General features: G+C 55.6%; 7 protein-coding genes across 7 annotated transcripts; 3 read left to right on the top strand and 4 right to left on the bottom strand.

Moving 5' to 3' along the window:
- Window positions 1–454: 454 nt before the first annotated feature.
- Window positions 455–3,829, top strand: CMQ_3291 (copper amine oxidase; the record flags this gene model as incomplete). The annotated part of the gene is made up of 9 exons (XM_014319229.1): window positions 455–676; window positions 744–1,635; window positions 1,690–1,753; window positions 1,811–2,349; window positions 2,410–2,536; window positions 2,598–2,747; window positions 3,188–3,302; window positions 3,364–3,563; window positions 3,637–3,829. The coding sequence occupies 9 exons, from the start codon at window positions 455–457 to the stop codon at window positions 3,827–3,829; spliced, it is 2,502 nt and encodes an 833-aa protein (XP_014174704.1).
- An 845-nt stretch (window positions 3,830–4,674) lies between these two features.
- Window positions 4,675–5,131, bottom strand: CMQ_3583 (putative monooxygenase; the record flags this gene model as incomplete). The annotated part of the gene is made up of 2 exons (XM_014319521.1): window positions 4,675–4,983; window positions 5,117–5,131. The coding sequence occupies 2 exons, from the start codon at window positions 5,129–5,131 to the stop codon at window positions 4,675–4,677; spliced, it is 324 nt and encodes a 107-aa protein (XP_014174996.1).
- Window positions 5,132–6,196: 1,065 nt separating this feature from the next.
- Window positions 6,197–7,495, bottom strand: CMQ_3368 (cfem domain containing protein; the record flags this gene model as incomplete). The annotated part of the gene is made up of 4 exons (XM_014319306.1): window positions 6,197–6,265; window positions 6,321–7,073; window positions 7,132–7,341; window positions 7,400–7,495. The coding sequence occupies 4 exons, from the start codon at window positions 7,493–7,495 to the stop codon at window positions 6,197–6,199; spliced, it is 1,128 nt and encodes a 375-aa protein (XP_014174781.1).
- A 3,542-nt stretch (window positions 7,496–11,037) lies between these two features.
- CMQ_4234 (ribonucleotide reductase large subunit) lies at window positions 11,038–14,001 on the bottom strand (the record flags this gene model as incomplete). The annotated part of the gene is made up of 4 exons (XM_014320172.1): window positions 11,038–11,081; window positions 11,141–13,661; window positions 13,727–13,884; window positions 13,983–14,001. 4 exons carry the CDS (start codon window positions 13,999–14,001, stop codon window positions 11,038–11,040), a joined length of 2,742 nt encoding a protein of 913 aa, XP_014175647.1.
- A 678-nt stretch (window positions 14,002–14,679) lies between these two features.
- CMQ_3409 (deoxyribonuclease) lies at window positions 14,680–16,040 on the top strand (the record flags this gene model as incomplete). Its single annotated transcript, XM_014319347.1, has 3 exons — window positions 14,680–14,736; window positions 14,802–14,979; window positions 15,037–16,040. The coding sequence occupies 3 exons, from the start codon at window positions 14,680–14,682 to the stop codon at window positions 16,038–16,040; spliced, it is 1,239 nt and encodes a 412-aa protein (XP_014174822.1).
- An 88-nt stretch (window positions 16,041–16,128) lies between these two features.
- CMQ_4053 (chl4) lies at window positions 16,129–17,793 on the bottom strand (the record flags this gene model as incomplete). The annotated part of the gene is made up of 1 exon (XM_014319991.1): window positions 16,129–17,793. The coding sequence occupies one exon, from the start codon at window positions 17,791–17,793 to the stop codon at window positions 16,129–16,131; it is 1,665 nt and encodes a 554-aa protein (XP_014175466.1).
- Window positions 17,794–18,651: 858 nt separating this feature from the next.
- CMQ_3833 (c6 zinc finger domain containing protein) lies at window positions 18,652–24,918 on the top strand (the record flags this gene model as incomplete). The annotated part of the gene is made up of 5 exons (XM_014319771.1): window positions 18,652–20,719; window positions 20,785–21,188; window positions 21,252–21,401; window positions 21,462–21,559; window positions 22,047–24,918. 5 exons carry the CDS (start codon window positions 18,652–18,654, stop codon window positions 24,916–24,918), a joined length of 5,592 nt encoding a protein of 1,863 aa, XP_014175246.1.
- Window positions 24,919–26,271: the final 1,353 nt, after the last annotated feature.

Genomic DNA, 26,271 nt, shown 5'->3' with positions numbered 1-26,271 from the left:
CATCGTCGGTGACGTAGTCCAGAACTGGGATTTTGGATGCTCGGCCCGCTGGCTTCAGAACCATTTGCATAAGCGTTTTTCTCAACACCAGTACTTTGTGACAAGTTTCATCTCCCAAAGAGGAAGGTGATGAGTAAGCAAGCAATATGTGTTTGTACCTGCCAGGCTCGGACCGGACTTACGGATGGACACGTGCGGCCGTTCGGATGTCTGCATCGAACAAACGACAATTTGTCAACGGCACACTAAAGCTCGAAAGTTGCCTATCACGGACATTGTGCAGCTTATCTCGCGAAAACAAGCGCTAACGCACACTGCCCGTCTATCAGCAGCTGGCTGTGCGATATATGACGGCTGATGCCCAGGCGTCGTTTGTCTCTCCGGGAAGCAGAAGCAAGGATTTCGTCCTGGACCGTCCATCTGCCCAGTCTCTGTCCGTGATCGATCCTGCACCATGGCCGTACACCCACTTGCCGACCTGACGGCCGAGGAGGTGGTCCAAGCGGCGAACCTGATTCGGGCACAGCACCCGGGGGCGCAGCTGGCCTTCAAGGCAATCACGCTCGAGGAGCCCGACAAGGCGTTGACGCTGCAGTATCTCGAGGCCGAGCATGCGGGCCGCTCTGTGCTGCCGCCGAAGCGGATTGCCTTTGCGGCCTACTACATTCGGAAGACGGTGAGTGGGCAGTTGGCAGTGGGATGCAGCATACCGAGGAAGCGTGGCCGCTAACGACAGGCGACAGACGGACTTCTTCACGGCGCTGGTCCACCTCGAAGCCGGCGAGGTGGCGGTGACGAAGCAGACGGGCGCGGGTGAGCACGGCAACGTGGACTTTGCCGAGGTGCTGGAGGTGGAGAAGGCGACGATGGCGTGTGCGGAGGTGCAGGCGGAGATTGCGCGGCTGCAGCTGCCGGAGAATCTCGAGGTCGTTCCGGAGCCGTGGGGCTTCGGGTCGGACGGCGGTGAGGACGACATGACCCGGCTGTTCCAGGTGTACATGTTCCTGCGCGACAAGACGGTGCCGGACAGCAACCACTACGCGCGGCCGCTGGCGTTTTCGGCCATCTTCGACCCGACAGCGATGCGGCTGGTGCGCATCCAGCGCATCGCTACGGGGGCCGACCACACGATCGCGGCCGAGACGGCGCCATACAAGGTGAAGCCGGGCAGCGACTACGTGCCGGCCGCACAGCCGCAGCTGCGCACCGATCTGAAACCGCTGCAGGTGGTGCAGCCGTGTGGACCTAGCTTCGACGTCTCGGCCGACCGGATCGTTCGCTGGCAGAAGTGGGAGATGCGCGTGGGCTTCAACTATCGCGAAGGCGTGGTGCTGCGTGACGTTCGCTACGACGGTCGCCCGCTCTTCTACCGCATCAGCCTCAGCGAGATGTGCGTGCCCTACGGCGACCCGCGCTCGCCCTACCACCGCAAGATGGCTTTTGATCTCGGCGACGTCGGTGCCGGCATGGTGGCTAACAACCTGCGTCTCGGCTGCGACTGTCTCGGCAGCATCGCCTACCTCGACGGGCTCGTCTGCGACCGCGACGGCCAGCCCGTCGTCATGCCCAACGCCGTGTGCATCCATGAGCAGGACAATGGCATCGGCTGGAAGCACACAAACTACCGCACCAACAGTGAGTACAGAGTTTCGAGTACCTGGCAGGCATGCAGAGTCGCTAACTCTTCAGACGCCTTTGTCGTTCGCAACAGAGAGCTTGTCGTCCAGACAATCCTGACAGTGTCCAACTACGAGTGAGAACGGCTTTTCCTCTCCCCCAGATCAGAACTCACCCACCCTAACACGAACAGATACATCCTCGCGTTCATCTTCAACCAGGCCGGCGAGATCGAGTACCAGGTTCGGGCTACCGGCATGCTGTCGACAACCGCCATTGACGAGGGCCTCAACGTCGACTTTGGCACCGTCGTCCACCCCGGCGTGCTCGCCTCCTTCCACCAGCATATCCTCTCGCTTCGCATCGACCCGGCCATCGGCAGCTACACTGACGGCAACACCGTCGTCCAGCAGGAGGCCCAGCAGATGCCCATGGACGCCTTTAACCCCTATGGCAACGGTTACCGTGCTGTCAAGACCGAGATCGCCCAGGAGGGTGGCCACGATCTCGACTGGACCAAGTCGCGCGCCTTTGTCGTCAAGAATCCCCACATTGCCAACCCCGTCAACGGCCTGCCCATCTCCTACAAGCTCGAGTTTCCGCCTGTTCCGACGCTGATGTCCCACCCGGAGAGCTACAACGCCAAGCGCGCCGAATTTGCCGACCACCACCTCTACCTCACAAAGTACCGTCCTGACGAGTTGTACTCGGGCGGCAAGTTCACCAACCAGAGTACGTATCTACCTGTCTGTATGATCTGATCTTTTCAGGCAGCCTGTCTAACTCTCCCAGGCCGCGGACACAATGGAATCAAGAGCTGGATCGAGAAGAACCATGCCACCATCATCGACGAGGATGTCGTTGTCTGGGTCCAGTTTGGCCTCAACCACTTCCCTCGCATCGAAGACTTTCCCGTCATGTGAGTGCTCCTGCGCAGTTCCCAGCTCATTTTTCGGTTTTCCCACTGCTAATGCTCCCAGGCCCGTCGAGAAGGTCAGCGTTGTCTTGCGGCCGGTCAACTTCTTCACCAAGAACCCGGCCCTCGACGTCCCACCGTCAAGCCAGGCCACCAACCAGTCCGTTCTCGTCAGCGGAGACAAGACCGATTGTGCCAGCGGCTGCGCAAAACTGTAGACGGAAAGAAGTGCTTGCGCGATGATATATTGGGCGCCGATACTTGGTGATAAGATGAATTAAAAGCAAAAGTTAAAAGCAACTGCTCGTATCAATTAGTATGGGATAAAATTATCTGTCTTTTGCCTCGCTCCGCATCTGGCTCGCGGCCTCCAGCAGGCGAGAAATATGGGCCTCCCAGATTTCATCCTAGCTTGTGAAGGCACCCTCGGCCTGTACGGTCGTCTCGGATTCAGGGAAGTCTTGCGAGCCATCAACGACATCAGAAAAGTATTCGGACTTATTCTGCAGAAGCTTAGACAGAAACAGAACTGTGATTGGCTGGCAGTCAATACCTGGAGCCACTCCAAACTCAACTACCCCGCTAAGTATTATTTGGACGTCCAATCTTGCCGAGTTCGACATGTGTTTTTCCACCTCTCGCCAATAACGACAGCCGCACAACCGTTACGAAGCTCCGCAGCGAAGAGCGGCAGGAAGCAAGAAGCCCGCCACAGCAGCTGTTGCCAACGGGACAGCAAAAAGAGGTCGCAGACATGCAGCGTCGAATGGTTTGTGCGCCGTCCTCCCCTGCTTCTGAACTGCACCTCCTGACTGACTGTCGTGCTTCAGCTGAGCAAGGAGGAGGAGGAGGCCGCCGGGCCCGAAGTTGAGGTGCGCCGTGAAGACCAGGAGAAGATCAACCGTTTCAGCCGGCTGCACCAGCGGGAGCTCAACCTGGAGGAAGAACTGAAGGCGAAGAACAAGGAGAAGGAAGAGCTGGACGACATCACAATGGAGCTGGAGCTCATCGATGAGGACGACAAAGTGCCGTACGTTTCCCAACCCTCCTTTCTGCTTATCCTTCCTTTGCTTTCGCCTTCTCACACCTATGCCCTGCTACAGATACAAAATCGGCGACGCCTTCTTCCAGGTAAGAGCAAATCAGGCACAGGAGATGGTCGGCATCGCAGCGGCGAAGATGGAGGAGAGCATGGGTGAGCTCGAGGACTCGCTCGGGTCTATCCGCGAGGAGATGACCCGGCTCAAAGTCGATCTGTATGCGCGCTTCGGGCGGAGCATCAACTTGGAGACATAATCACGAGGAGGAAGGGTGAATGGCCAATAGAACGGGAAACACGGCAAATTATACTCTATACCATAGGCTGGATAATCCTCCTGGCCGCTGTTTTCTTTGATTTTATTAATGAAGCCAACGATTTGACTGGACTAGAATGCAGATGAAGAAGAAGCACCTTGCCGAGAGCCAAAGATGCTTTACCCTTGACCACTTATACTTTGCAGACCGCTTCTTGCTCTTGTAGGATATTCCAATGTCCTCATATATCGGGTCCCTTAGGGCCTTCAAATAGTGAAGGTGACATCCCGGCCAGACAGCCGTTTCATGAGCGTATGCGTGTGCTGTCCGAAAAATCAATGCACTCGGGCTTGGGAGAGGAGGATTTGATGTTTTTACGCTAGAGCTTGTCAATCATCTGGAACACGTAGCGCGAGTGCCATTCGAGGACAGACAGCAGCGACGAGTAACTTGATGAGCCGTTTAGCCCGACAGAAACTGTTCGATGATGGTGTCGGGCACGACAAGCATCTATCTTGACCCATGCCCCCTTCCCCAAGAAAAAAAGAATAAGAAAAGGAAAAAAGAAAACCTATACGAAAGAGGTTGGGGAAAGTCGTCTACCATGACGGAGAGATAGCTCTCGGGGAATTCGCCAAACTTTTTTCCAGAGTTCTGTCCGCTGCGACCAATGCACTTGTACAAAGACGTAAAGGACGTGTCAAACCCGGTAAGGCAAACTATTACATCCACCTTGTGCTCTTTGCCGATTCCGTCCATGATTCCGTCCGCGGTAAGGCGCGTAGCTTTAGATGTGACAACCTCCATATTATCTTACTATATGCTTCATGGTTCTTTTTGAATTTCTAACTCTGGTCCCATACTGCCGTAGGCATGACTTCTATGAAGCTCGCCGCAAAATAAACAACTGACTTGAGGACGCCCGTGCCATTGGCAAGGATATCGCATTGGTCTGTGATGATGCTGCCGTCTGGAGTTGTGATAGACAGTCTCCAGACGTCATCATTCTCATCCCACCGAGCCTGATGGACACGATATGAAAACTTGATATGTTTCTCCAATTTGTATTTGGTTGCCACGTCCTTCAGGTACTGCCAAATCTCCGGGCTGAAGGCATAAATCTTAGGCCAGCTAGGATTCCGGGCCCACGTGAACTGGCTGTTATGACAATATATCACGTCAGCAAGCTGCCGAAACCCCAACATGGCACAAAGATGAGGTAAGCTTACTAGCCGTGGCTCGAAATATCGTAGGCACATTTTTGATATCAGTATTCCAACCACGTACCATTAATATGTTCATTTTTGTCGTACGTCGGAAGTGTAACGTTCTCTAAAAGCGTTTCTGCCTTATAAGCAAGCTGGATGCCCGTTGCGTCAGCCCCAATACAAATGACGCGGACGATTTGTTTGGCGAAGATAGGCTGCTCGGAGATGGAGCAGTCCCTAAAATATTGGTTGTACCACTCAATCTCACGAGGACCCTTTGGGCCACTCGCAGCATCTGGGCCAGGACCGAGAGACGTGCTCCAAGGTTTTGCGATATGGCAAGCGACGATATCAAAGCGAGTCTGCAGTGCTTTCGTTGAGAGAGTAGAGGAGTTGAATGAGAAATGGGTTGATCGGAAAACTATATATGCATATGGTTACTGACGCCCTTCTCACATATTGTTACGACCTCTGCTCGTTAAAGCGTCGCCGATCAATAGGGTCATAGCATGAAGCCTAATCAAATGTATGGGTTGTCAGCTCTATTGGTCAGCCGGCATTTACCTTGCTCTTTCCGCCTTAGCCCTCCTCCCACATGATACACGCCCGAGATGTGGTCTTCTGAGCCGATGATGCTCTTGTCACTATCAACCTCCTATTCTTGAAGCCTGCATCGTGTTCTACAACACCGACTTTGTATGACTAGACACAACAGTGGAGTGCTTGCTTGCTCGCCATAATGTTGGGAGTGAGCGATTTATTGTTGCTATCGGAATTTGTGCGTGCATTTTCGAGTACAGCCAACTTCGACACTTCACAACCCATTATAATGCTACTTGTATTCTTCTAATCACTTCGGTAAGAATGTTAGTTTGTAAGGCAGGTGCCGGTTGTATTGTGGTGGTTTATATTACTGTACGAAGCTTTGCCTCGTCCCGCAACTCTGGTATTAAACGAGCAAAGAGAAAAAGAAAAACATGAACACATTAGTTTAAGAGCTTCCCAGAAGAATGCCCACCGTACTCATCCCAACAGACCACAGGAAACACCTTCTATCGATCAGGAATCAACTCCTTTGGCATCAATTATTTTGCAGCACCATTAGGCTCGTTAATAAATTATCGGTGGGGTTTTGAGGGTATTGCTAGTAGTTAGACGTCTACAGCAGGAGAGCCGCGACACCAGCAGCAGCCATGAGGCCGACAGGAGCAGCAGTCATGTGAGCAGCCTATTACATGGTTAGCCAAGCTCAATCGGCACGTTTCAAGTAACAGTAAACTTACGAAGCCCTTGCTCGTAGAGGTGGAAGCAGTCGAGGATGCCGAGCTACCAGTCCCAGAGCTGCTCTTAGTGGCGGTAGCGAGAGTGGTGCTGTCGGTCTTGTCACCAGTGGTGGCAGAAGCGCCGCTACCAGAGCCAGAAGCACCAGAGCCAGCGCCGGCACCAGTAGCAGAAGCACTAGCACCAGAGCCAGTAGCAGAGGCACCAGAGCCAGTAGCAGAGGCACCAGAGCCAGAAGCGCCTGCACCACTGGTAGCAGAGGCACCGCTGCCAGAAGCACCAGAGCCAGAAGCACCAGCACCGCCAGTAGCAGAAGCACCGCTGCCAGAGGCACCAGAGCCAGAAGCACCAGCGCCACCGGTAGTAGAAGCACCGCTGCCAGAGGCACCAGATCCAGAAGCACCAGCACCGCTAGTAGCAGAAGCACCGCTGCCAGAGGCACCAGAGCCGGAGGCGCCAGAGCCGGAGGCGCCAGAGCCAGCGCCGCCGATGGCAGTCGTGGAAGAGCCGGAAGCACCAGAGCCAGAGGCTGCGGTCGTAGTGCTGCCGGAAGCAGCAGTGCCAGAAGTGGCAGAGCCAGCAGAGCCAGCACCGGAGGTCGAAGCGCCCGAGCCACCTGAGCCACCGCCAACAACTGTTGTGGAACCAGAGCTGCCAGAACCGCCTTCGGTTCCAGTGGAAGTCGAGCCGGCAGCACTTCCAGTGGCCGTGCCGGTGGTCGTGCCAGTGGCCGTACCCGCGCTGGCGGCGCCGCTCTGAGTTGCGTTAGTGATTTCTATATCCAGGCAAAATAGCATATTGTTTCACACTTACAGTCGCAATAGGAATGGTCACACCAGCACTGGCGCAGATGGAGACCTCGTAGGCGACGGCCGTGGCAGCAGCGGAGTCGTCGTTGCAAGACTCGTACGAACAGTCGCGAATACCATAGACGAAGTCGTTCTTGGTGCACAGGCAGCTGTACGCATCGGTAGAGCAGCCTAGCTCAGAAGCCTTGGCAACCATGTTGTTGAAGCAAACAGTCTAATTTATGTCAGCTTTGCTATCGAGTCAGTGGGAGGTGGTATAACGGGCAACTTACACCGCACGAGGGGAAACCAGACGGCGGGCTGAAAGCAGCAACAGCCACAGAGGCCGAGCCGACAATGGCGAGGAGAGCACGGTTGTTGAATGGCATTTTGATTGTGGAAGAACGTGAAGTCTCGATTCTGTACTGAAGTTAGATGAGTCCTATGATGTAACTCGTGGCTGAGTGGAACCTTGATGGTGATCTGACTTCAAACAATGTTCAAGATGTATGAGATGTGTGTGATGCTGATCTGGATGGTGACAAGAACTGTGGATGGAAGACAGGGAGGAAATTTATAGAAAATGCGGGAAGGGAAGGAGTCTTAGAACTATCAGGGGGAGACTGCAAATGGGGACAAAACCAGGCTAAGCTCGAGTCTCATTTAAGCATCTGTACTGGAGAGTGACGGCACTTGTTGTTCGGCTGGTTTTCGGTGAAGGGTAGATAGAAAAAAAGGAGACAGGCAAGGGGGAAATGAGCAGAGTGAACAGTGTCAAAATGGTTGGAGAAAAGTCTATCAGAATCACGTCGACGCGTTATAGTGAAGAAAGAGATTTCGTGTGCATTTGGTGTCTCTGTAGCACAATGTCTCACTTACTAGAGAGTCGGCGAATCTGTCTGTGGGAGAAGAGACGAGAGACAAGGAATCAACTCTGGGGGAAAATGGAGAGCAGATAGAGAAATGCCAGGACAAGTGCTTGTCGGTTAAGGAGTAAAGAAAGGAGGGGAACGCGTCGTGAAGAGAGGAGAGGAGAGGGATTGATATAATAAAGATACTTGGTTGGGCTAGATGGCTAGAGTCGGGAAGGAGGCAAAACGCACCTTGCGCGAAGCAAGTGGCTAGATCTTGTCAAAGTGGATGTGCCTTCCCGGGAGAAAGACGTCAATAAAACACAAAGAAAAGAAATAATGGGGCAGGAGAGACAAAAAAGCATGTTACTATGCCGTCTACGTCAGTGGATGGGCCGATGTGAGCACAGAAGGGAAGGCACGTCCGGGGAAGGAGCGTTCAGGCGACAGCTGTTCGAGCTGGGAAAGAGCTAGGGGTGTGAGGAGGACCTGCATGATCAAAACTGTCTTGCCTGGGCTTGGGTTGGTTCCTGCGGGAGCTACCACCCACGATCTTGCCTCTTGCCTCTGTAGCATGATGAGCCACCCAGCACCAGCGCAGCTAATACACCGGCAACTCCGTCAGAGGCCTCGCCCGGCAACATGTAGAGCCCATCAGCTAGTTAAGCTGTGCAGGGGTCACGTCTTCGGCAGCAGGGTGCACATGTACGGAGTAAGATACCCTTTGCGCACGTTACGTCGGTGAAGCCATACCGGAAGGCACCTGCCACCGAAACGGAAAAAGAAGTATATCTCACCACTAGGCCCGCTTGTATTTTGCAAAGAGGAAGGAGCTGGGGCTGTCCCTGCGGCCGATGACGAAAGAGGCCTCGCCGACCCACAGCTACACGGCGCTAACACCAGTGGTCTGAAATCTTAGATCTACATACTAGGTACAAAAGGTACGACTTCTATCTTTGCTATACTCTGTATATACATACGTCGTACGTACGACGTACAATTGCTCCATCCCCGAAAAAAGGAATTAAGATACTATCTAGATATAGTCTTCTGCATTCAGCCGTCACTTAGCTCAACAGGACATGGACATCTGAGACCAATTCCGATATATCTTTTGAAAAGAAGTGGCAAGATGCGGCATCTTTTCGTACAGGTTTGTCTGCACTCCACAGAGAGCCAACAAAAGCAAGGCTAAACACCTGCACTGGGCTGCACTGGGCTGCACTGGGCTGCACTGCATTGCACAGTACTGCACACCGCCCTTTATTAAATGGGTGGCTGGTGTATGCAACATGGTCATGGGCAAGCGACGGTGACCTGGTAACGGTGCCCCGTAGAGGGGCTGATTGAGGCAATTTCTAGTTGCTAGGTCGAGCTTGGCCGAGCTCGACCGGGCGACCAGGACGAAAGAAGAAAGGAAAGCCCGTGGTCAGTTGCGGAGACAGGACAGCGCAGAGCAGTTGTGTGACAAATACGCGTGCTGCCGTACGGAGTATTACTAGGTTCTATGTATGCATCGAGTGGTAGACCTGCGTCGTGTGATTGGACAGGGCGTCCACCAACACCGGAAGGGGCAGGGTAGCGGGGGTGTGTGCTGTCCAGCTGAGCCGGCCTATACCAGCTGAATTAGGGTAGCAGTGCTAAGAGGCAGCCATTGATATTCTATTTTGCCTCTTGCAGACGTGGGGAATCTTGGCTGTGGTTGCAAGATCGGCACGGTTGCGGCCCACGTTCATCGTCCTACTACCACACCCAATTGTGGGGGTCTTGTCTGTGCCGGCGTCTATTGCAGTCCCCCTTCTCTCAGCACCGTCTGGATTTTAAAATGAGCTTCGGAAAGCTGCCAGCCAACGATATGGCCACGGCTAGTAACGATCGCCTAGTCTTTTCATTTCCTGGGCTTGGTAGCGTCCTCTATTGCAAGCGCTGATTGGGCGCGCTTGCATCCGCCCCTCCTCGCACAAGGAAAGATATCCTCAGATGCAGAGAAATCTTATTTGCTCGGCTGGTGGCAGGGGTGCCAAGTGGTGAGCTGGGTAACCGTGCGTTTCGGAAACCTGTCTGGCTGGTCACCCTGGCGAAGAAAAATAATCCTTGCTGGCCAGGCCCAATTCTGTAGAAACGAGCCAGACCTGCCCATGCCCGCCCAATACACGGAGTACTCCGTAGGTAACACTCCGTACTGCGGAGTACCCATACATCGTATGGCCATAGCGCAGCAAACAAGATCTCGCTTTGACCCCGATCCGATCGCTGCAAACCTCTTCCGAAAACATTCTTTGCTATGTGGCAAAACTGATGGCTCAGCATGGCATACCCAACCCGCAGCCACGAGCTGGGGGCCAGGTGCCTGCCTTTGTTCTTGATTACTTACCGTTCCCAGTTCCTTGATTTGGCACTTACTTCCACGTCATTCCTGTCTTTCTCCGTAGCCATGCCACCCCCATTCTTTCTCTTATCTGGCTGCGAGCCAGAGGCAGCCCGCCCGCTTTGTGTTTGGTATCTTATCGCAGTCAGGTTGTTGGCTAAAATCTACCGCGTAACTTCGGCTAATTCGGTCTATGAGCCGAACGGTTTCCAACTTCTTTGTTGTTGGAGGCCATGTAATACCGTGCGTCACAATTAATAAGCACCACAAATTGTTAGGTTGTCCATTAGTAAGAGAAAGCTCTTAGGTTGTACTGAACTGAATCTCGTGGACAGTTATCACGATCTTACCTTCTTGCACGGAGTATGGACACGCAAATAGTTTAGACAAAATATATTGCTTCTAAAAAGGCATTGCAAAAAGCATATACAATTCATACACAGCTCAATAGTTGGCATACCAACAAAAGACAGAAGAATAAGACAAGACACCACCTAGAATATGACTGTTCTTCTCTTACCATCCATACAAAATTCGAGAACTTCTTACTTCGCTTCTGTCCGTCTGCTGCGTGATGCACCGCCAGCCATGCACCCAAGAAAGTGGCGGGAACCCATTACTTCGTCTTCTAATTCAATAACACTTTACCATGCACTTGCCGTTGCTCACTATATCATCTCTGTCGCGTAACGAATCATTAGAAATCTCTATTCTAACCGCTGCACATGACACAAGCCTCGGGATTCTCAATGCTGCCTGTGATGGTTGTCAGTGTGTGTACCATCAAGAGAACGGTTCACAAGCAATGTACTCACAGGAAAGGACTGCGTCGGCGTAAATGTCGTGCTCACGTTCCTGGCTGTCCTCGTCCAGGTCCTCGCTCTGGTCCTTGGGACCGTTCAGCGCCGGGTCTGCAAGCTCTTCAATATTGGGCTTGCCGATCGGATCGGTAGCCAGCGCCTTTGGCGACTCGCCCTCCTCCTGGTCTGCCTTGAACGGCTTCGGCTTTGACGGTGATGCTAGTGGGCGACCGGCACTCGCGACAGTCCCCGAAGCTGGAGGCGGTGATGTGCTCGGTGTCGGGAGGCCGTTGGAAGACAGTGACGCGCTGCTGGCACCATTGGCGCCGTGGGCCTGCGAGGACCGTGGCATCGCGGACGGCGAGCTGACGTAAGTGCCACCGGGTGGCGCCCGCTTCCGGAGACCACGTTCACGGCCGGAGTTGGTGTCTGCGACCAGCAGTGCCTGCTGATCCACAGTGAACTGGATGGGCTGGGCGGCCGCCTGCGTACGCAGGTAGTACATTCCCGTTTTCAGACCCAGCTTCCAGCCGGTGAAGTGCATGCTCGTGATCTTGCCCATGGTGGGCTCGCGCATGTGGATGTTCAGCGACTGCGACTGGTCGATGAACGCGCCACGGTCGGCCGCCATCTGCACAATCGTGCGCTGGGAGATCTCCCACACGGTCTTGTAGAGAGCCTTGATATCGGCTGGGATGTTGGGGATGTTCTGGATCGAACCGCCCTCGGCAATGATGCGGTTCTTCATGTTGTCCGACCACAGACCCATGTCAACGAGATCCTTCAGCAGCCAGGGGTTGACCACCTGGAACTCGCCCGCCAGCACACGGCGTGAGTAGATGTTGGACGTGTACGGCTCGAAGCACTCGTTGTTGCCTAGAATCTGCGACGTTGACGCTGTCGGCATGGGGGCCACCAGCAGACTGTTGCGCACACCGTGCTCCTTAATCTTCAGACGTAGCGAGTCCCAGTCCCACAGGTCAGACGGCTTCACGTCCCACATGTCGGGTTGCAGAATGCCCTGTGACACGGGGGAACCCTCGTACGTCGAATAGGTGCCCTCGATCTTGGCCAGCTCGCACGACGCGGTCAGAGCTGCGTGGTAGATGGTCTCAAAGATTTGCTTGTTGAGCTCACGGGCCTCAGGCGACTCAAAGGGCATGCGCAGTGCCAGGAAGGCATCTGCCAGTCCCTGTACACCCAGACCGATAGGACGATGGCGCATGTTGCTGTTCTTGGCCTCCGGCACAGGGTAGTAGTTGACGTCAATGACGTGGTTCAGGTTGCGGACAACCAGCTGTGCAACCTCATGGAGCTTCTTAAAGTCGTACGTCTCGTTGGTGTAGTCAACAAAAGACGGCAGGGCCAGAGAGGCCAGGTTGCAGACAGCCACCTCATCTGGGGCAGAGTACTCCACGATCTCCGTGCACAAGTTGGAGCTGCGGATGGTGCCCAGGTTCTTCTGGTTGCTCTTGCGGTTGCAGTGGTCCTTGTAGAGCATGAACGGATTGCCCGTCTCCGTCTGAGCCTCGAGAATGGCGTACCAGAGCTTCTGGGCCTTGACCGTCTTTCGGCCGCGACCTTCGCGCTCATACTTCTCGTACAGGGCCTCAAACTCTTCGCCGTAGCAGTCCGCCATGCCAGGGCACTCGTTGGGGCACATCAGTGTCCACTCGCCATTCTTCTCCACACGCTTCATGAACAGATCAGGGATCCAGAGGGCCAGGAACAGATCGCGGGCGCGGATCTCCTCCTTGCCATGGTTCTTGCGCAGGTCGAGAAATTCAAAGACATCGGCGTGCCAAGGCTCAAGGTAGATGCAGAAAGCACCAGGGCGCTTGTTTCCGCCCTGGTCCACGTAGCGAGCCGTGTTGTTGTAGACACGGAGCATGGGGACGATACCGTTGGACGTGCCGTTTGTACCGGCGATGTAGGAGCCAGTAGCCCGGATGCGGTGGACATTGAGGCCAATTCCACCGGCTGTCTTGGAGATCATGGCGCAGGTCTTGAGAGTGTCATAAATACCCTCAATGCTGTCATCCTTCATATCCACGAGGAAGCAAGACGACATCTGGGCCTGCGGGGTGCCGGCGTTGAAGAGGGTGGGCGAGGCATGCGTGAAGAACTTGTTGGACATGTAGTTGTACGTCTCAACAACACGCTCCACGTTGTCACCCCAGATGCCAACTGCCACGCGCATGATCATGTGCTGTGGCCGTTCGACAATCTTACCGTTCAGCTTGAGCAGGTAGGACCGCTCCAGGGTCTTGAAGCCAAAGTATTGGTAGTTGAAGTCACGGTCATAGACAATAGCTGAATCAAAGTCCTCCTTGTGGCGCATCACACAATCGTATGTCTCCTTAGAGATCATAGGCGACAGTGTGTTGTTTCTGGGGTTGACATAGTTGTACAGGTCGGTGATGACCGCTGACCATTGCTTCTTGGTCTGTTTGTGGAGGTTGGAAACCGCAATGCGAGCAGCGAGGACCGCATAGTCAGGGTGGGTGACTGTCATGTACGCAGCAGTCTCTGCAGCCTGCGGGGTAGAAATCGAATTAGAACGTGGTTTTGGCAACAGGAGCGAGTGCTGTTGCGGCTTACCAGGTCGTCTAGCTGGGCGGTCGTCACGCCGCCATAAACGCCAGAAATGACCTTTTGGGTGATAGCCACAGGGTCAATGTGCTCAGTGTCGAGGCCATAACACAGCCGTGATACACGAGCCGTGATCTTGTCGAATTGGACACGCTCCTGGCGTCCGTCTGGAGAAGTAGTTAGTATGCGTGTGGCACCCCCGTTCCAGCGGCCAATGGGCAGAGTAGCAATGCCAGTCTCAGGAGCAAGGGACAAGGATACATACCACGCTTGCGGACAAACATCGTGGGTCGTAAGGTTGTGCGGCGGGTGGGGAGAAGAGAGACGGTGAGAGATGCCGAGTCCCAAGTTCCACAGATTGGAGGACTCTCTGTATAATACCAGACCCGAAGCGTGTGCTACGGCCAATGCAGAAGAAAAAGACAAGGCAAATGGTAGGGGAAATGCTGGAATTGAATTGTGCCTGAGGGGAAGGAAGAGAGAAGCAGGTGGAGGAGAGAAAAGTGTTCACAGCGATGGCCACTTTAAATGCAATACGCGGTTGTTGTCTGTTAACGCGTTGCTGAAAAGCGGGGCAATCGCTATAGCGCGGAAAAAAACATTATAATCGAAAAAAAAAGCTTTAGTAAGCATCGTATCACCCCTCCAAACGCGACTTCGACGCGCGCGTCTGCCCCCCATTAATGGGCTATGAAGATTGCATCCTGGACGCCAATCTAGGTAAGAAATGCTGCAACCAGGCAACCATATCCACTATCGCTTGTATGGCATGTCTGTGCAGAGAGTGACTCACAGAAACAGCTGTTGAGGTCTTGTAAAGGATTACCCGAAGACGACGCAACCCACCAATGCCCATATCCCTAGCTCCTAGGCTGTTTTCCGTCTTGACCAGACGATCTAGACTGTCAATATTTCCATTGTCTGCCACGGCAACGGCAGCTTTGACCACGTCTTCGGCAGCGATGTCGGCCTCTGCAACGGCTGTCGTAAATTCGAGTTACCGGCCACGATACATTGACGTGCGTGCGCATGAAATGTGCCGAACTGGCAAAGGCCATTGCTTGCTGACGTTCCACCATGCCAGATCGGAATCAACCTGGCTGATCCCATCTTCCGCGGGCGATACTACGGCAAGCAGCGGCACCCGGACGATCTGGCCAGCGTGATCCAGCGTGCTCACGATGTCGGCTGCACCAAGCTCATTGTGACGGGCTCCAGCTTCAAGAGCTCCCGGGACGCTCTGGAGCTGACCCAAGAATTCCGTAGGCAGTCCTAAAGAGTCCATTCCACCGTCTCCGCCGTGCTGACGTCTTTTCCAGCCGGCGTGGTTCTTGCAACAGCCGGCATCCATCCCTGCAGCAGCGCCATCTTCGAGGCCAGACACCCGCACCATCACGAGGCCGACGACGACGAACATGTGGCGGCATGCGGTGCAGACCCGACACAGCCGCATGCCGACGACGGCGAGATTGACGCGACCAAGTCAGCCCAGATCGTGGCCGACCTCCACGCCCTGATCGAGACAGCACCCGCTAGCGCACTTGTTGCGTTTGGCGAGATCGGCCTCGACTACGACCGGCTGCACTACTGCTCGGCCAGCACGCAGCGGCACTCCTTCTCGACACAGCTGGCCTTGGCCGCCAGTCTGTCGCGTCCGCTCCCGCTTTTCTTGCACTCCCGCGCCTGTCATGCGGATTTTGTCCGCCTGCTGAAGGAGCAGTTCGGGCCCCGGCTCGAGAGATTGGCCTGTGGCGCTGTCGTCCACAGCTTCACGGGCACCATTGCCGAGGCCGAGGAGCTGATGGATCTCGGCCTGTACATGGGCGTCAACGGGTGCAGCCTCAAGACGGCAGAGAACTGCGAGGTGCTCAAGGCCATCCGGCTCGACCGCCTCATGATCGAGACAGACGGGCCCTGGTGCGAGGTCCGGCCGAGCCACGAAGGCTGGCGGTACTTGGTCGAGGCAGCCGAGGCGGCCAAGGTCCAGCATGCAGAGCTAGAAGCCAGAGAGGAGCAGGTCCGGCAGGTCGAGCAGGTGCCTGCGACGTCAGCTACGGAGAAACGGACGCTAACACCCAAGAAAAGCAAGCAGCCGCCGCAGCAGAAGAAAGAGCCAGTGGTGCCGGAACGGTTCAAGGTGGTAAAGAAGGAAAAGTGGGAAGAGGGCGTCATGGTCAAGGGCCGCAACGAGCCCTGCATGATTGAGCGGGTGGCCACCATCATCGCAGCCGTAAAGGGTGTGCCGGTGGAAGAGGTATGCGAGGCAGCATGGGCTAACACGATCAAGCTGTTTGGCCTGGAAGACACGGCACAACTCTCGTAGATCGTATAGAAGCAAATCTGTATATAATTTATGACCAACGCCAGGCCAAACCACAACGTCGTTTTGGAGGAAGAAAGACAATGAGCCGTCATAGCATGCCGGATCCTTTGTGGCCTCGGATGCGGCCGTGACGTATGGCGCCCACGGTGACGCCTTCTTCTCCCGTCATCCATCCCGGCATCTTCGTTCCGTCAATCACGCCGGCCTCGACCAGCTGTCGTATGCCGGCAAAGACATGGGACCCGTGAAAGGTAAAGGCTACCTGTGGGCGCCAGACATTGCTCGACTCCGGGCCGGCTTCGTCTGCACCTCGTGCCATGTCCTCGTCATCCTGCACTTCGATCTCGCGAGCCAAGACTGCGCCGATCTGACTGCGACGGCCACCACCACCGCCTCCTTTCGGTCTTCCATGGTCGATCGGCCCCATCGTCGCTGTCGGCCGTTCCACATCTTCCTGTTCTCCGGGCACATCGCCTGGAAAGGGGTCCTGTATCACGATATCCACCCGCTCGACGCCTAGGCCATCGTCCATCCTGGCCGTGGGGCCGAACCGCGCTTCTGCCACAAGCCTTCTCCGCTTGGCCAGCCGTCGCTCTCGCTCTGCACCTGGAGACAGCGTCCGCCTGCGCTTCTCCCTCTCGCCCTCCTTGGTCTTGTCGTCGTCCACTTCCGACAGGGGCGGTGTTGGAAGCACCGTGCTGAGAGGCGACTCGATGGTCTTCTCATCGGCATAGATGGCCCATCCTCCGCCAGCCGTATTGGTGCGACCGGCACCGCGTCGGTGCAGCATCTCGCTCAGGTTCCGCGTGACCATGCTGGTGGGCCGGAAGCCATAGCGCTCCTGGGGCCGGGACAGTGCCTTGGGGATGGCCTCGACGACTAGGTTGCGCAGGCCCCTTGTTTCGCGGGCCGTGGGGGGAGGCGCCGCAGCACCGACGCCGGCACCGGGTCCTGTCTGCTGCTCGCTGGTCTGTGAGCTCGACAGGTAGACAAAGGGAGACGCGTCGGGAAAGGCGACGTAGACGGTCCGGGAGGCTTCAACGGTGGCAAGGCTGGCGGCGGAGGTGCCTCCATCGACGACGGCCCGCGCGGTATTGTAGGGGGAATCGAGGATGAATATGCGGAGAAGAAGCAGCGGCAGGTGCTTGTGGCGATCAAAATTGTAGTGCACCTTGACGTCCGGCAGGATCTGGGCCTGGAGGTTGCGCAAAAAGGTTGACGGGTGGAAGCGCGGCACGACCAGCGCTTCTGTGTCGACGATGGCTGAGGCTGCAGCAGCTGTGGCGCTGTCGCTGCCGTCGTCGACATCCGGCAGCTGCGGCTTCATGGGCACGATCCGAAAAGCCGTCCATTTCTGGCTCGTCGGATGGTCGTAGAGATACTGGACGTCGGCCATGGCCAGCTGGTACATGCTGACGCCGTGACGCCAGTCGCCCTCAAGAACGCGGTCGAGCACCTCGCGCTTAGATCCCTTGCGCAGCTGGACGTTGCTGTAGTGTTCGCGCAGTGCCTCCAGCGAGGCTGCTGGCGGGTAGAAGTCGTCATCGTCGTCGTTGTAGTCGGCCTCGCCCGGCTGCTGTCGCAGATACGGCCCGGTCAGGGCCTGGTTCCCATCAGCCAGCCAGTCGAGCACCAGCGACAGAAGTGACGGCCGCGACAGGCGGCCGAGGATGCGCGTGACGACTGGGTTCGAGGGACTGATGCGAAGTGACGACGATAATCGCGAAGCGACGGGAATTGATATCCGGGCCATTGTGCGAGAGGCCAGTTGGGGTTCAGACGCTATCCGTAGTCAGTCTGCTCGTGCGCGCGCCGCATATCAGTTCTTGTGACGGGGACCCGTTAGCATTATTTGCTGCCTGGCCGGGCCATCTGCTCGTGGATGAAGACGGCGAACTATGGCGACGCGGCTGCTATGTATTTTGCAAGACGCGTCGTTGTGAATGTATTAAAAGTGGGTCTATGGCACTAGTTTCTGTTCTGCAGATGTTCATGCAGGCAATCTGACGGCTGACGGCTGACGAGTGAGGACTGACGACTGGGTGACGTTTTGCCTATCACCCGTTCAGGCAATCCATCCTTGCGTGCTAGCATGCGGAGGCAAAGCACACGACCCCAGACTGTGGACGAGGTATGCATTTAGAGCCGTACTCCGTAGAGCCTTGCGCTAATGCTAGTATCGGGGTCAGTTCAGAAGAACTGTGCCGTCTAGCCGCATCGGCTTACGAGAGTGCTCGTAACTCCGAGAACCATCCGCATACGAAGTTTTCCAGCATATCGACATTTGCAGCTGATGCTGCCGATGCTGGGCACGCTGCGTCATTGTCGCTCTGATTACAGTCTACAGGGGCCACACGGTATGAGATTCAAGACGTTGATTTCATATGCATTCACCCTGTGCTCCCTGTCTTTGTGGCGCTCCGACTACCGAAGCACAAGCGCAACGACGACACAGACGGCACAGACAAGGACGGTCTGGTGGCAAGTGGGGATTGCAGACAGCACATACGACGTACGACCTATTACACGGCGAGGAAGACCAGGAGACAAGGCTGTGTGACAGCTCCTCTCAGTCGTTACTGGCTCACGCTTTCGGGCCATCGGGAGAAGAATGCCCTCTGAGCACAGCAAGAGTGGATCCTCGACGCCAGTCGCCGAGCAGTCAGCCGTCGGAGACCGAGACAGGAGCGAGGACCTGCAGGACGACGACGGGCACGACGACGGGAACGGCAGCGAGCAGCCGGCACGCAAGCGGCAGCGCGTGCGGCTGTCCTGTCTGGAGTGCCGACGCCGGAAGCTATCATGCGACCGGGGCTTCCCGTGCGAGCGCTGCATCAAGTCGGGCACGCCAGAGCGATGCACGTACGAGACGCGGCCAGGACTGGCGCCGCCGGCCAAGAACGGGCTGTCGCAGGGCGCGCTGACCAACTTTGACTCGCGGCTGGCGGCCTACGCAGCCATTGGTGACGGCGGCATGATCCCGCCATACCGTCGAGACTCGCACCGGTCGGCCGGCACGCCATCAAGCTCAACACAGCATCATGCCGACGTTGTGGGCGGTGGCAGCGACCGGATCCGGCGGCTCGAGCTCGAGGTGGCCCAGCTGCGAGCCATGCTGACGCAGTCAGACAAAGACAAGAACGAGGGCAGCAAGGCCAAGACGGCAGCGCTGTCCGACGGCAGCACGACGGTGCACGATGACGACTCGCCGGCCGACAAGGGTGACGGGAACGCGGGCCAGTCGCCGCCGTCGACATTTGTCGAGCACATCTACGGGTCGGGCGGCGCGGCCACGACGCAGGTGGGCGACGAGCTGCGCTTCTTCCGCGGCAAGGAGTTCAAGACGCGCTACTTTGGGCCGCACAACGCGTGCATGGCGTTTAGCGAGCTGACTGGCCTCTGTCCGTTCATGAAGGAGACGGCCGAAGAGTGGCTGCGGCCGCTGCATGTGCACCACTTCAAGAGCAAGGACCGGGCGAAACGGATGCACGAGCGCGAAGACATGTTTGCACGGCCGGATGCCGAACTGGAGGCACTGTTGCCATCACGTGACGAGACAGACGTGCTAGTGGACATCTACCTCAACCAGTTCGAGCAGGTGCACCGCATCATGCACATTCCCAGTTTCCGGCGCGACTACGCGTCGTTTTGGGACGGCCAGAAGACCCGGCCGTCGGCCTTTACGGCGCTGCTGCTGTCGATGATGGCCATCTCGAGCTGTCTGCGCGGCAATCCGACCGGCCGGTTCGTCGGTCTGGTGTCACAGTCACACTACATGGCCGAGCAGTGGATCGCGGCCTGCGAGGCCTGGAGCCAGCGCCAGAGCCAAAAGCACCGCAAGCTGGTGCACTACCAGGTCGCCTGTCTCGTCTATCTGGCCAAGCGCGTCAACACGGTCAAGAAGAAGCGCTTCTGGAAGGCGTCGGGTGCGCTGGTCCAGGATGCCGTCTCGGTCGGCCTGCATCGGGACCCCAGCCACATCCACGAGAACGTGTCGGCCTACAACCAGGAAATGCGTCGGCGTATCTGGTCGACCATCCAGGAATTCGACATGCAGGCCTCCTTTGATCACGGCCTACCCACTCTGCTGAGCGCCCTCCGCTTCGACGTCCATTCGCCGCGCAATCTCGCCGACGAGGACTTTGACGAGGACTCGACCGTGCTGCCGCCCTCTCGACCACCCGACGAGTATACCTTCTCGTCCTATCAGCACCTCAGCCGTCAGAGCCTCGAATTGCGTCTGCAGCTCAGCCGCGTGCTCACCGGCCCGCCCGACGACCTCGATTACGACCAGGTGATCCGCTACACTAACGACATCACCCAGGAAATCGATGCATTGCCCTCGTGGGACGTCCGTGCCATTGCCGAGTCGCAGGCCAAGGCCAGCCCCGACCGCGATATCCTCACTGCCGCCCACCTAACCCCCCTGCTGGCCTACACCCTCCTGCACATCCAGCTGCGCCAGTACATCATCCCGCTGCATCAGCCGTATCTGAAGCTGCGCAAGACCAACTCCAAGTACCAGTACTCCGAGATCATCTACTACAACGCTGCCCGCGACATGGTCCTGCTGCACGATAAGCTGGCCGAGCAGGGTGTCCGCACCCTCAACTTCATGCGCGAGGACGCCCTGACGCTATCCATCAACCTCTGCAGCGTCACCATGCTCCAGCCTAGAGGTACGTCTGACCCCATTTCACCCCCTTGAGGTTCGTTGCTGACTCATCCTTCTCCCCTCCCCTAGGCTCTACCAATATGATCATGGTCAACTCGCAGCATACCATGAGGCTGCTTGAAAAGTGCCTGGCCATGAAGGAGGACCGCGTGCTCCGTTGCGGCAATAACGAGCCGTGGGGCTACTCCATCATGTGCGCTGCCACCGGCCTACTGGAGGCCCATCTCGGCCAGAAGACCCCCGAGGCTGCCAAGGCCTCGTCTGCCGAGCGCTTCGTCAACCTGCACTGCAAGCTGCTGGTGCGCCAAGATGGCCCGCAACAGCAGCAGCAGGACCAGCAGGATGAACCGGAACGGCACGAACAGCGCCAGGCACCACCACTTTTGCAGCCACAGTTGCCACAGTCGCTGCTCGCCCCTCCGGCAAAGATGACCATGGGCATCCTGGGAAACGAGGTGCTGGACCGGCCAAAAGTCAGTTCCGTCCATCATGGTCGCAGCAACGCAGACATGCTAACGCCCTCTTCGCTCCCGCAGCCGACTGCCCCTTTCTTTTCCATGTCACAGGGATCTAGTCAAGGCGGCGGCATCGGTATGGGCCCGGATGCAATCCAGCCGACGACTGCTTGGTGGATGGCCAACATGGCCAACATGGCCAGCATGGCCAATCCCAATGCAGATGCTTCGGTATGTCGCCGTCTCCTCCCACAGTCCGCCCGCGCTGCGTCTCACTAACAATTTCCATAGCAAATTCAAATACCCCAGGGCTTGAACTCCGAGTTCAACGTCGAGCTCATGGGCTTGAGTCTCGGCAATCTCTGGGCCGATTACTCGTGGGAGGAGACGTGATCCTCGGCGTAAAAGGGCCTCGTCACGTGTTGCATGTTAAGCCTTGTGAAAATAATAAAACGTCCCGGACGGGCGTGCCTTCTGTCCCAGCTCAGCCTTTCTCTTTCCATTTTCGTGCATGTGAGATAGAAATGACGATTTATAATTGTCCATGCGCGCTTCCCTCGACTGTGATGGAAGGTGCAGGGGACTTTCGTAGCCAGGTTGTCTGTGTCCGAACCTGGAAGGAGCGAGGCAAGCCCATCGCCCTGCGTTCGTTTATGACGCATCCTCCCCTCTTCCCCCCCCCAACTATCGTGACCCAAAATCTCTTTTGGCCTTTCAACCGGTTCATCTACCTCATTATTGGCAGCGAGGCAGCTTCTCTATTAACGTTCGACTTCCAGCAAACTGGCATTTTGGCCAAGAAGCCGGTCTGCATGCATCCATCTCTTCTTTATCCCGTCATAACAAGGTCGCACTAGTCATGTTTTGTTTCTGTAGCAAAGAGCCCCGGGAGGGATCGTCCCTTCACAGCCGGTCCTCTGCAACGTCACCCGCAGCTGCTTCTCCCACCAGAGCACCGCGTCTACCCGCTCCGCATCTTCTTGCAGAGTCTTCTGCGCCCATCTTGTCCGATTTTCATTCCTGTGCCGACCCCAGACAGTCCCGCCCAGCCTATCTGATCCCCAAGATTCCCGGACTCGAGGGACTTGTGGACAACGATACCGACAGCGACGATGGAGTGCCTCATATGACAAGTGCCGGCACCGTCTCAACTTCCGCCGGGCCGGCAATTTCCAGGAGTGCATGTAACAGCATCAAGGGGTCCGCCTCGAGCCCTCTGAGCTTGCTGAAAACCCATATGGAAGCACTACGGCATTTTCCCTCTTCCGAATCCACCCGCAGTCGTGCTCTAAGTGTCGCCAGTGATGAGGATGACTTTGCTGCTATGGCCCGAAGAGCAGAGGTGCGCCGCATAGCGCACAAAATGATCCAAGAAGAGCTCCAGAAAGAACAGCATCCCCCACCAACGCACTCGCATCGAAGAGTCGCTATGTCAACCATCAGGGAGGATCCTTCAGATGTGGCTAGCTCGTATGGAGGCCCCAGTCGCAATGCCAAGAACTCTTGCAACAGAGCCACTCAACGAGACGGCCAGCATGTGGTTATCGAAAACACCAGTTTTGGCTGCAGTCATATCCAGGCTGATTTCCTCCAAAAAGCAGACGGAGGAACTCCTCTATTTCCTGAGGAAACCAACTTGCCACGCACATTCCAGCTGAAATCCCGGTCTAGAATTTCTTTGCCTCGGGGCTTCAGAATCCGAAGCCGGATCCGTGGAGCTGTGGGGGAGAAACGCTGGGGAAAGGCCACGTTGGTGACAGTTCGATCCCGACAAAGCTCGGAAGTCGCTGCACTGGACGAAGAAACGGCCGTATCGCCTTTGCAACCAGTCGACCAAATTAGCGAGTCCCTAGGTGTTACTAGGAAGAGACCATCAATCGGTTGTGAAAGCTGTTTCGTGTCCCTGCTGGGCGGCGCCTCCCTGGATGATTCTCGTAAGAATACAACTGTTTCTTCGGACCAACGTGCGATTGGAAATGCCAATGGAACATTTTCTACCGTTCATGTGGAGAACACCAGAACTGCCTGTCCTGAACACAAACCTACTTCTCGCCACGTCAGCTATGTTTCTGAGTCGCTGGGGTCGTATGATGAGGACGGAAGCATCCATGAGGCTCACGAAGCGCATATCGTTGCAGCGAGCAAGCCTAGCAGTCCCACCCTATGCATATGTGGCAGCTGCGGAAAAGGGCAACAGCCAATGCTCTCAGACGGCCCAGAGTCACGTTCATCCTGCCACCTTTGTACGGCAGCCAGCACGCATATTCAAAATGGGGAGCACAGGAGCGGCCCGTCGGTGGCATCTCACATAAGCACACTCAACTTGCCATCTCCAGTTGTGGAGCTGAACTCTATTGTAGATGGAGGGAGATCCCTGAAATCAAGAAAAGACAGTCAGAGCTGGACGACTTGTAGGGATTTCCCCCCGCTGAATGTGAGTGACGACGATAGCAAAAGCTTCTCAGAGGCAATTTCACGAAGAAGAAGCACGGGATTTCCATTCCAGTTCCGCTCTCTCAGCCGTAAGTGGCCTCGTCAGTTGTGTTACTGCAATACATTGAAGCTAACTCCAAACTCAGGACTTGGTGGATCGAAAGCCTTAAAAGACATCGAATTAGATGAAGATTTGCAGCCTACCGCACCATCAGGACATATGCGGAGTAGATCCGTCGACACCCGGGGCTTTCCGGAATCTTGGTGGAACGCAGTACCAGACATGCCGACTGAGCCCAAGCATGCCACTGGTGCCAACACGTCTTCCCCTGATGGGGTTCTCGAAGCCCAGCCACTGTCCGTGAACACTCTAGACAAAGCCGACATAATTGTAGCGTCGGAGAAGTCTGTCAATGAGCAAGGCGGGCTCATGTTTCTTTCATCGAGGGTGATGTCAGCCAGTTTCGAAAAGGTTTTCAAAATGGGCCTCAACAAGATCATGCCGCGAAGACAGAGCGTCAGCGTGACCCAGACGCAGGATGACTCCGTTCCTACGTATTCATCTCAAAAGCTTGATGCACATGTCCCGGATGGCGTTCTACAGCCACATTTTAACGTCATGGATGAGAGCGTCGATACCTTGCCGGTCAAGCTGCCTCCACCTGGGCCAGAAACGGAATTGCCAAGAATTGAGCGCCGGCTGTCAGAGGCTTCCATGTCAACTTGTCCCAACCGGAGCCAAGAAGATATGATAAGCGATATTGACAGCGTTTTCGGTGTATTGATCAGCGCGGACAATAGTCAAGACAAGGGAAGACAGACGCCGGTAAACGTCAACATGGGTGTTGTGGCAGACAAGTCTTGGCCCCCTCTGACAGCCCCATCGACGCCAGTCTCCAACGCTTACGCAGAGGTTCGCGCATATATTATCACCAACTTTTCCGAGAACACGGCCATGGCTGCTACGAAGAGAATAGCCAAGTCCAGCGGGGGTTCCGAGAGCTGTGAGCCTGACACTAACCAGCAGAGCGGCAAGTCCTCCGTGGACACAGCCCCGGTCCCCGAACCTAAGGCTATTCGCGGAGATGCCATCTCTATCAAGAGTGATAGTGCGCATGTTGTGAAGAAGCCTGGCACGTCTTTGGCATCGTCCAAGTATATGACCTGGAACTGTCCAACGAGAGTGCCACAGGAGCCAATGCGCAGCACTCTTGAATTTGGACTGGAGCTGGAGCGGGTGCTCAGCGGAGAGAAAGAAAACATGGAGCTATTTGCGGGTCGAGCAAAGTTTCCAATCATCAAGTATGGCCAGTAAGAAGGTCTCAGCCAGACCTATCCAGATTATCACGGACTATTTCTGTCGTCCGTTCTACTATGCTTCTGCAAGCACACTGTATTCCAATATGTTGCACGTTTACCGACAGGTGGACCACCGGAAATGGGGACAGGTGTCCCTTGTACGAATCCATAGGCACTTGCTGCAACGTGCTGTAATTATATACCAGATAGACAGAACTACGTTTACATTACCAACGCCGTCCTTCGTTACTGATGGGCAGACCGTTTTCTTGCACGTGATCGCGCCATGTAGAGCCCTACAGCACAAGCACCCGGAACGTGAAGCTCAGCTAGAAGCCCAGAATCAAGTTCGCTTCTGGCCCAGGACGCCGACGTCCATTAAAAGGCAGAAGCCCCATGGCACGCTTGCCGCCGTCGGTGGTGAAACAGACCGACGTGCAAGCGGTCGACAGCGATTTGGTCGCAATTCCAGACGCCTTACGCCGCCGTCCATGTGTCGCAGTTGGCAAGGATGAGTCAGCATCGTGTACTGTCATAGGGCGATGAGTCAGCAGCATCGCAGCATCGCGGCACCGAGCAGCCGCTGTCAAGGAGACTAGTCGTGCGACAACCAAGTGCGTGTTTCTTTGTAAGTGTGTGAGAGTCGTGATACTTCTGGCAGAATGGCGTGAAGGGAGCCGAGAGCTCGAAACGTTGCTCTCGCGATCGTCGACCTAATTTGGTCGTTGTCGGAATCTCCCAAATTGGAATCGCCGCTGTTAGTGGCACTCTCCTCTATCACTCAATGCGACGAAAGCAACAAACACGGCTCGGCTAGCACACACGGCAGTATACTCAGTAGTGTCTGTCACATGATGTTCCAAGTGGTATTTAACGCCTTTGGTCCGTTCGCCACGAGCCCAAGATACATACATATACAGAAGGATGTGGGATATTATACCTTCCTATCCAGCCAACGACGACTTCATAAAACCACGTCCGTATCGTTTCACTCCATCTCACATATATCCAAAAAAAAAAAAGAAGAGAAAAAATGGAAAAGAAAGCAGCGTCCCCAGACACATAAGCAGTGCTTTGTAGTATATCCAAGAACGCTATACACTTGCTGTACTCGATCCTTCCACTGAATTAAGCGAAGAACAAAATAAACAGAACCCAGAAAGAGAAAAGAGAAAAGAGAAAAAAGAAAAAAGAAAAAAGAAAAAAGAAAAAAGAAAAAAGAAAAAGAAAAAGAAAAAGAAAAAGAAAAAGAAAAAGGAAAGACCAGCCCTCTTGGCAGTGTCTCTCCGCCGTCGTGTGGATGGCTTTGCACATAACAGACGCAATAATGCATGCTTCATGATAAAAAAAACAAGTAGCCGCCGATGCA

Source organism: Grosmannia clavigera (assembly GCF_000143105.1).
Source record: "Grosmannia clavigera kw1407 unplaced genomic scaffold GCSC_113, whole genome shotgun sequence".
Lineage (NCBI taxonomy): Eukaryota > Fungi > Ascomycota > Sordariomycetes > Ophiostomatales > Ophiostomataceae > Leptographium > Leptographium clavigerum.
The sequence above is the reverse complement of the archived record's forward strand: the minus strand, read 5'-3'. Positions and strand labels throughout refer to the sequence as shown.